This window comes from Oncorhynchus mykiss, chromosome 9 (genome assembly GCF_013265735.2).
Source record: "Oncorhynchus mykiss isolate Arlee chromosome 9, USDA_OmykA_1.1, whole genome shotgun sequence".
NCBI lineage: Eukaryota > Metazoa > Chordata > Actinopteri > Salmoniformes > Salmonidae > Oncorhynchus > Oncorhynchus mykiss.
The window spans coordinates 4,464,580-4,475,040 of record NC_048573.1 but is presented as its reverse complement, the minus strand read 5'-3'; the positions used below and the strand labels follow the sequence as shown (position 1 = coordinate 4,475,040).

The 10,461-nt window shown below is 42.8% G+C and overlaps 1 protein-coding gene across 1 annotated transcript; it reads left to right on the top strand.

The window, feature by feature from the left end:
• The first annotated feature begins 7,353 nt into the window (after positions 1-7,353).
• Positions 7,354-9,571, top strand: LOC110518373 (endonuclease domain-containing 1 protein-like). The gene is made up of 2 exons (XM_036987131.1): positions 7,354-7,896; positions 8,122-9,571. The coding sequence occupies exons 1-2, from the start codon at positions 7,567-7,569 to the stop codon at positions 8,680-8,682; spliced, it is 891 nt and encodes a 296-aa protein (XP_036843026.1). The 5' UTR covers positions 7,354-7,566; the 3' UTR covers positions 8,683-9,571.
• The last annotated feature ends 890 nt before the right edge of the window (positions 9,572-10,461 follow it).

Below are 10,461 nucleotides of genomic sequence, written 5' to 3'. Positions count from 1 at the left end.
TCATACACACACAGCCCCCTGATACACACACAACCCACTGATACACACACAACCCACTGATACACACACAACCCCCTGATACATACCGTGGGGTTGTTCAATGAGCACGGCCGCTATGAATGATGCTGAATACCTAAATATATGTTAGGAAGGTTGTTGTGAGTGATACTGCAACACTCATAAAGGTGTTATGACTGGTTTCATAAAGGTGTTAGGACTGGTTTCATAAAGGTGTTAGGAATGGTTTCATGGTGTTAGGACGTGTTTCATAAAGGTGTTATCACTGGTTTCATAAAGGTGTTAGGACTGGTTTCATAAAGGTGTTAGGACTGGTTTCATAAAGGTGTTAGGACTGGTTTCATTAAAGTGTTATGACTAGTTTCATAAAGGTGTTAGGACTGGTTTCATAAAGGTGTTAGGACTGGTTTCATTAAAGTGTTATGACTAGTTTCATAAAGGTGTTAGGACTGGTTTCATAAAGGTGTTAGGACGGGTTTCATAAAGGTGTTAGGACTGGTTTCATAAAGGTGTTATGACTGGTTTCATAAAGGTGTTAGGACTGGTTTCATAAAGGTGTTAGTACTGGTTTCATAAAGGTATTAGGACTGGTTTCATAAAGGTGTTAGGACTGGTTTCATAAAGGTATTATGACTGGTTTCATAAAGGTGTTAGGACTGGTTTCATAAAGGTATTAGGACTGGTTTCATAAAGGTGTTAGGAATGGTTTCATGGTGTTAGGACGTGTTTCATAAAGGTGTTAGGACTGGTTTCATAAAGGTGTTAGGACTGGTTTCATGAAGGTAATATGACTGGTTTCATAAAGGTGTTAGGACTGGTTCCAAAAAGTTGTTAGGACTGGTTTCATGGTGTTAGGACTGGTTTCATAAAGGTGTTAGGACTGGTTTCATAAAGGTGTTAGGACTGGTTTCATAAAGGTGTTAGGACTGGTTTCATGGTGTTAGGACTGGTTTCATAAAGGTGTTAGGACTGGTTTCATTAAGGTTTTAGGACTGGTTTCATAAAGGTGTTAGGACTGGTTTCATAAAGGTGTTAGGACTGGTTTCATAAAGGTGTCAGGACTGGTTTCATAAAGGTGTCAGGACTGGTTTCATAAAGGTGTTAGGACTGGTTTCACAAAGGTGTTAGGACTGGTTCCAAAAAGTTGTTAGGACTGGTTTCATGGTGTTAGGACTGGTTTCATAAAGGTGTTAGGACTGGTTTCATAAAGGTGTTAGGACTGGTTTCATAAAGGTGTTAGGACTGGTTTCATGGTGTTAGGACTGGTTTCATAAAGGTGTTAGGACTGGTTTCATTAAGGTTTTAGGACTGGTTTCATAAAGGTGTTAGGACTGGTTTCATAAAGGTGTTAGGACTGGTTTCATAAAGGTGTCAGGACTGGTTTCATAAAGGTGTCAGGACTGGTTTCATAAAGGTGTTAGGACTGGTTTCACAAAGGTGTTAGGACTGGTTTCATAAAGGTGTTAGGACTGGTTTCATAAAGGTGTTAGGACTGGTTTCATAAAGGTGTTAGAACTGGTTTCAAAAAGTTGTTAGGATTGGTTTCATGGTGTTAGGACTGGTTTCATAAAGGTGTTAGGACTGGTTTCATAAAGGTGTTAGGACTGGTTTCATAAAGGTGTTAGGACTGGTTTCATAAAGGTGTTAGGACTGGTTTCATAAAGGTGTTAGGACTGGTTTCCTAAAGGTGTTAGGACTGGTTTCATAAAGGTGTTAGGACTGTTTTCATAAAGGTGTTAGGACTGTTTCCAAAAAGTTGTTAGGACTGGTTTCATGGTGTTAGGACTGGTTTCATAAAGGTGTTAGGACTGGTTTCATAAAGGTGTTAGGACTGGTTTCATAAAGGTGTTAGGACTGGTTTCATAAAGGTGTTAGGACTGGTTTCATAATGGTGTTAGGACTGGTTTCATAAAGGTGTTATGACTGGTTTCATAAAGGTGTTATGACTGGTTTTATAAAGGTGTTAGGGCTGATTTCATAAAGGTGTTAGGACTGGTTTCATAAAGGTGTTAGGACTGGTTTCATTAAGGTGTTAGGACTGGTTTCATAAAGGTGTTAGGACTGGTTTCATAAAGGTGTTAGGACTGGTTTCATAAAGGTGTTAGGATTGGTTTCACGGTGTTAGGACTGGTTTCAACGGGGACATGTCATTCTCAATGAGTCCCTAACCCTATACCTAACCCTAATGTTATATGAGTCATGGACCATTATAATCTGAAATGAACATGAATTATATTAAAACATCTGTGGTGGTTCTTGGTAAAAGGCCTGAAGGTCTGATTACTGTCACGCCCTGACCATAGTTTACTTTGTATTTTCTATGTTTTGATTGGTCAGGGTGTGATCTGAGTGGGCATTCTATGTTACATGTCTAGTTTGTCTAGTTCTATGTTCGGCCTGATATGGTTCTCAATCAGAGGCAGGTGTTTGTCATTGTCTCTGATTGGGAACCATATTTAGGTAGCCTGGGTTTCACTGTGTGTTTGTGGGTGATTGTTCCTGTCTATGTGTTTTCACCAGATAGGCTGTTTAGGTTTTCATTACGTTTATTGTTTTTGTACTGATTCGTGTTTAACGTTTGTTCATTAAAACATGGATCGCAATCTACACGCTGCATTTTGGTCCGACTCTCCTTCTCACGAAGAAAACCGTTACAGAATCACCCACCACCAACGGACCAAGCAGCGTGTCAACAGGCAGCAACAGCAGCGTAAAGAGGAATGGACATGGGAGGACGTTTTAGATGGCAAGGGCTGTTACACTTGGGAGGAGATACTGGCTGGAAGAGATCGCCTCCCATGGGAACAGGTGGAGGCACTTAGGAGAGCAGAGGCAGCCGGAGAGAGGAGCCGGCGATATGAGGGAACACGGCTGGCAAGGAAGCCCGAGAGGCAGCCCCAAAAATTTCTTGGGGGGGGGCTAACAGGGAGTATGGCTACGCCAGGTAGGAGACCTGGGCAGACTCCCTGTGCTTACCGGGGGGCTAGAGAGACCGGACAGGCACCGTGTTTTGCAGTGGTGCGCACGGTGTCTCCAGTGCGGGTGCATAGCCCGGTGCGGTATATTCCAGCTCCGCTCCTTGGGCCGGTTTACATGGCACCAGCCTTGCGCTCGGTTTCTCCGGTTCGCCTGCATAGTCCAGTGCGGGCTATTCCACCTCGCCGCACTGGCAGGGCGACCGTGAGCATTCAACCAGGTAAGGTTGGGCAGGCTCGGTGCTCAAGAGCTCCAGTGCGCCTGCACGGTCCGGTTTTTCCAGTACCACCTCCACACCCCAGCCCTCCGGTAGCAGCTCCCCGCACCAGGCTTCCTGTGCGTGTCCTCGGCCCAGTACCACCAGTGCCAGCACCACGCATCAGGCCTACAGTGCGCCTCGCCTGTCCAGCGCTGCCAGAGCCTCCTTTCTCTTCAGCGCTGTCGGAGTCTCCCGCCTGTTTAGCGCTGTTAGAGCCTGCCTTCTCTACAGCGCTGCCGGAGTCTCCCGCCTGTTCAGAACTGCCAGTTAGCATAGAGCTGCCAGTTAGCATAGAGCTGCCAGTTAGCATAGAGCTGCCAGTTAGCATAGAGCTGCCAGTCTGCAAGGAGCTGCCAGTCTGCAAGGAGCTGCCAGTCTGCATAGAGCTGCCAGTCTGCAAGGAGCTGCCAGTCTGCAAGGAGCCGCCAGAGCTGCCTGTCTGCAGGATGCCGCCAAAGCTGCCAGTCTGCAAGGAGCCGCCAGAGCTGCCAGTCTGCAAGGAGCCGCCAGAGCTGCCAGTTAGCATGGAGCAGCCAGGGCCGCCAGTCAGTATGGAGCAGCCAGGGCCGCCAGTCAGCATGGAGCAGCCAGGGCCGCCAGTCAGCATGGAGCAGCCAGGGCCGCCAGTCAGCATGGAGCAGCCAGAGCAGCCAGTCAGCATGGAGCAGCCAGAGCTGCCAGTCAGCATGGAGCAGCCAGGGCCGCCAGTCAGCATGGAGCAGCCAGGGCCGCCAGTCAGCATGGAGCAGCCAGGGCCGCCAGTCAGCATGGAGCAGCCAGTCAGCATGGAGCAGCCAGTCAGCATGGAGCAGCCAGAGCAGCCAGTCAGCATGGAGCAGCCAGAGCTGCCAGTCAGCATGGAGCAGCCAATCAGCATGGAGCAGCCAGAGCTGCCAGTCAGCATGGAGCAGCCAGTCAGCATGGAGCAGCCAGAGCTGCCAGTCATCATGGAGCAGCCAGTCAGCGTGGAGCAGCCAGAGCTGCCAGTCGACCAGACTCTCCCAGATCTGCCAGTCGACCAGACTCTTCCAGATCTGCCAGTCGACCAGACTCTTCCAGATCTGCCAGTTGACCAGACTCTTCCAGATCTGCCAGTCGTCCAGACTCTTCCAGATCTGCCAGTCGTCCAGACTCTTCCAGATCTGCCAGTCGTCCAGACTCTTCCAGATCTGCCAGTCGTCCAGACTCTTCCAGATCTGCCAGTCGACCAGACTCTTCCAGATCTGCCAGTCGACCAGACTCTTCCAGATCTGCCAGTCGACCAGACTCTTCCAGATCTGCCAGTCGACCAGACTCTTCCAGATCTGCCAGTAGACCAGACTCTTCCAGATCTGCCAGTCGACCAGACTCTTCCAGATCTGCCAGTCGTCCAGACTCTCCCAGATCTGCCAGTCGTCCAGACTCTCCCAGATTTGCCAGTCGACCAGATTCTCCCAGATCCGCCAGTCGATCAGATTCTCCCAGATCCGCCAGTCGACCAGATTCTCCCAGATCCGCCAGTCGACCAGATTCTCCCAGATCCGCCAGTCGACCAGATTCTCCCAGATCCGCCAGTCGACCAGATTCTTCCAGATCTGCTAGTCGACCAGGATCTGCTGAAACCGCCAGCCAGCCAGGTTCTGGTAGTTTCTACTACCTGCCTGGGCTTCCTCTCAGTGCTGAGCTTCTTCTCAGTGCTGAGCTTCCTCTCAGTGCTGAGCTACCCATCTGTCCCGAGTTACCTCTGTCCCGAGCTGTCCCTCTGTCCCATGTTATCATTGTGGTGGGTAACCTATTTAGGGACGTTTAGGAGGGGGATTAAAACTGTCATAAAGTGGGGTCCACGTCCAGCGCCAGAGCCGCCACCGCGGACAGATGCCCACCCAGACCCTCCCCTATAGGTTCAGGTTTTGCGGCCGGAGTCCGCACCTTGGGGGGGGGGGTACTGTCACGCCCTGACCATAGTTTACTTTGTATTTTCTATGTTTTGATTGGTCAGGGTGTGATCTGAGTGGGCATTCTATGTTACATGTCTAGTTTGTCTAGTTCTATGTTCGGCCTGATATGGTTCTCAATCAGAGGCAGGTGTTCGTCATTGTCTCTGATTGGGAACCATATTTAGGTAGCCTGGGTTTCACTGTGTGTTTGTGGGTGATTGTTCCTGTCTATGTGTTTTCACCAGATAGGCTGTTTAGGTTTTCGTTACGTTTATTGTTTTTGTACTGATTCGTGTTTAACGTTTGTTCATTAAAACATGGATCGCAATCTACACGCTGCATTTTGGTCCGACTCTCCTTCTCACGAAGAAAACCGTTACAATTACCATGCAGTTTCCATGGAATAGACCTGTAGTTATATCAGTTTCCATGGAATAGACCTGTAGTTATATCAGTTTATATAGAATAGACCTGTAGTTATATCAGTTTATATAGAATAGATCTGTAGTTATATCAGTTTATATAGAATAGACCTGTAGTTATATCAGTTTATATAGAATAGATCTGTAGTTATATCAGTTTATATAGAAAAGACCTATAGTTATATCAGTTTATATAGAATAGATCTGTAGTTACATCAGTTTATATAGAATAGACCTGTAGTTATATCAGTTTATATAGAATAGATCTGTAGTTATATCAGTTTATATAGAATAGACCTGTAGTTATATCAGTTTATATAGAATAGAACTATAGTTATATCAGTTTATATAGAATAGACCTGTAGTTATATCAGTTTATATAGAATAGATCTATAGTTATATCAGTTTATAGTTATATCAGTTTATATAGAATAGATCTGTAGTTATATCAGTTTATATAGAAAAGACCTATAGTTATATCAGTTTATATAGAATAGACCTGTAGTTATATCAGTTTATAGTTATATCAGTTTATATAGAATAGACCTATAGTTATATCAGTTTATAGTTATATCAGTTTATATAGAATAGATCTGTAGTTATATCAGTTTATATAGAATAGACCTGTAGTTATATCAGTTTATATAGAATAGACCTATAGTTATATCAGTTTATAGTTATATCAGTTTATATAGAATAGATCTGTAGTTATATCAGTTTATATAGAATAGACCTATAGTTATATCAGTTTATATAGAATAGACCTATAGTTATATCAGTTTATATAGAATAGAACTATAGTTATATCAGTTTATATAGAATAGACCTATAGTTATATCAGTTTATATAGAATAGATCTGTAGTTATATCAGTTTATATAGAATAGACCTGTAGTTATATCAGTTTATATAGAATAGACCTGTAGTTATATCAGTTTATATAGAATAGAACTATAGTTATATCAGTTTATATAGAATAGATCTGTAGTTATATCAGTTTATATAGAAAAGACCTATAGTTATATCAGTTTATATAGAATAGATCTGTAGTTACATCAGTTTATATAGAATAGACCTGTAGTTATATCAGTTTATATAGAATAGACCTATAGTTATATCAGTTTATAGTTATATCAGTTTATAGTTATATCAGTTTATATAGAATAGACCTATAGTTATATCAGTTTATAGTTATATCAGTTTATATAGAATAGATCTGTAGTCATATCAGTTTATATAGAATAGATCTGTAGTTATATCAGTTTATATAGAATAGACCTGTAGTTATATCAGTTTATATAGAATAGACCTGTAGTTATATCAGTTTATATAGAATAGACCTGTAGTTATATCAGTTTATATAGAATAGATCTGTAGTTATGTCAGTTTATATAGAATAGATCTGTAGTTACATCAGTTTATATAGAATAGATCTGTAGTTATGTCAGTTTATATAGAATAGACCTATAGTCATATCAGTTTATATAGAATAGATCTGTAGTTATGTCATATTTATTTACAAAAGAGCGTTTGTTTTTTTATTTGTATTATCTGTTACCAGATCTAATGTGTTATATTCTCCTACATTCCGTTCACATTTCCACAAACTTCAAAGTGTTTACTTTCAAATGGTACCAAGAATATTCATATCCTTGCTTCAGGGCCTGAGTTACAAGCAGTTAGATTTGGGTATGTCATTTTAGGCAAAAATTTTAAAAAAAGGGGCGGCTCCTTAAGAGGATTTATTAAAGCAGTCTGTCCTGACTCAGCTCAACAGTCTCCAGTCTACCAACTGGTCTCTGTGATAACTATTTCAATCAGTCTGTCCTGACTCAGCTCAACAGTCTCCAGTCTACCAACTGGTCTCTGTAATAACTATTTCAATCAGTCGGTCCTGACTCAGCTCAACAGTCTCCAGTCTACCAACTGGTCTCTGTAACTTCATCTTTGTCTCTGTGGTGTACAGTCTTCAGGTGATGATGGGGTTATTGAATCATTTCTCTACTCTCCTCCTCCTCTCTCTCCTTCCTCCTGTTCTCTCTCATGTAGTGGATAAGTTCAGTGATGTTCCACAGTGCCAGAAGTTCTTCCTGGAGGGGACAACTCCAAATCTCCCAGGTATTTTGGTTTATGGGACAGTCAAGGACCAGAACCGCTACAAGCCGATCTGCCAGTTTTACCAGGACACCTACAGGTTTGCAACTCTCTACGACACGACCAACAAGATCCCTGTGTTCTCAGCCTACACCTTCACTGGTCCTCCTACAGACCCCAGACCAAAAGATCCCTGGATGATGGAGCCCCAGGTAGGACTAATGTTTATTCATATAACATCACATTTGTATTTGTTTATTGCTGTATATCACAGACAGTTCTGTTACAGAATATAGAACCACCACTATGGAGGGTGTAGAGACTTGATTGTGAATTGTGGATTGTGACCCCACCCCCCCTCTGAAAAGAGGGGTTATTGTACAGAAAATAGAGGTTACTGGACCGAAACCTTGTGATCGAATGATTGTTTCCTGCAGCTCGACGGGATCGACCGCCCTGAAATGCAGAGACAAGATGGAGGCAGTTACGAACACCAGGCTGACCAAAACGACTATAGAGACTCACAAAATAAAGGGGTGAACAGAGGTCACCTCTTCCCAAATTCACATGCTCATAACCTTGATACTCAGAAGTCCACATTTACCCTGACCAACATCGTTCCCCAGGTGGTGTCCTTCAACGGGGGCAGCTGGAGAAAAATGGAGGAACATGTCAGAGAAAAGCTGATGACGGACTGTATTAATAACAACAGGAATATAGAGGCCCATGTGGTGACTGGAGCAGTTCCCAGCAGCAGCAACAAACTGAACAAAAAAGTGAACATCCCAGATCTCATGTGGACAGCCTACTGCTGTTACAACAACAAGAAGAAAGAGTGGGTGGCCAAAGCACACTGGGGTGAGAACAAAGAGGAGGACAAGGAGAAAACATTGAAACCAGAAACATTGGGAGCACTCGAAGACATGTTGAACAAACATTACCAAGGTAAAGATGGTCCTGTCAAGGTGTTCCCAGGAGATTGTCCAAGATATACTTAACCTACCACTTCCTCCTAACCTAGTTGGAAGAATTTATTCCGTAGCGAGGAATCTTTACAATTCCATGAGAAATAGTTCTGGAAGGTTCTTTGGATGATCTGGGTACAGATGCTCTCACCATATCAACAAACTATCATTACTGTTAGAGTAATGATTATCAGGGTTAAATTGGTAATGAGGGTATATAATGGTAATGAGGGTTAAATTGGTAATGAGGGTTGTAATGGTAATGAGGGTTGTAATGGTAATGAGGGCTGTATTGGTAATGAGGGTTGTAATGGTAGTGAGGATTGTTATGGTAGTGAGGGTTGTAATGGTAATGAGGGTTGTAATGTAATGAGGGTTGTAATGGTAATGAGGGTTGTAATGGTAAGGAGGGTTGTAATGGTAATGAGGGTTGTAATGGTAGTGAGAGTTGTAATGGTAATGAGGATTGTAATGGTTAGATGTCAGCTTATATACACTTTCAAATGTAATATTTTTCTCTTCTATGTCTATATATATCTATACTCTTCTCTCCCCTCTCTACCCATCTCTTCTATGTCTATATATATCTATACTCTTCTCTCCCCTCTCTACCCATCTCTTCTATGTCTATATATATCTATAGTCTATGCTCTTCCCTCTCTGTCCATCTCTTCTGTCTATATAGATCTATAGGTTATAATCTTCCCTCTCTGTCCATCTCTTCTATGTCTATATATATCTATAGTCTATACTCTACCAAAAATAAAAATAGATACTATTATATGTTCTGAATGTAATTCGATCACTGTTACCATGGAGATACTATTATATGTTCTGAATGTAATTCTATCACTGTATGTATCCATCTTCTTCCCATCTGAAGGAATAAACATCTATAATGAATGAAGCCTGTGAGAGTCTGGTGTTTTGTTCTCATGCTGTTTAAATGTAACCAAGTGACTCCAAAATGTTCCAATTCAACATTAAACAACGTTATTTGAGCTAAAAATATAAATGGTTGAAAGCATTATTGTAGTTGTCAGTTATTCATTAATACTTTGTCATAACTATGTGTCCAACCAGTCCAGCATACCAGCTAGCTACCATGTCTCTAAACATACCTGGAGCTGGTCAAGAAGATACCATGTCTCTAAGCATACCTGGAGCTGGTCAAGAAGCTACCATGTCTCTAAACATACCTGGAGCTGGTCAAGAAGCTACCATGTCTCTAAACATACCTGGAGCTGGTCAAGAAGCTACCATGTCTCTAAACATACCTGGAGCTGGTCAAGATGATACCATGTCTCTAAACATACCTGGAGCTGGTCAAGAAGCTACCATGTCTCTAAACATACCTGGAGCTGGTCAAAAAGCTACCATGTCTCTAAACATACCTGGAGCTGGTCAAGAAGCTACCATGTCTCTAAACATACCTGGAGCTGGTCAAGGAGCTACCATGTCTCTAAACATACCTGGAGCTGGTCAAGAAGCTACCATGTCTCTAAACATACCTGGAGCTGGTCAAGTAGCTACCATGTCTCTAAACATACCTGGACCTGGTCAAGGAGCTACCATGTCTCTAAACATACCTGGAGCTGGTCAAGAAGCTACCATGTCTCTAAACATACATCACCCATAGGGCGGCTCACTATTGGTCCAGCATCGTCCATCTTTGGCCGGGTTAGGCCGTCATTGGAAATTAGAATTTGTTTTTTACTGACTTGCCAAGTTAAATAAAGGTTAAATTATTTAAAAATGGATTTTCATGCAGTGTTTTCAAGTCATCTCACCAGCAGGGGTCAGTCTTGTTTC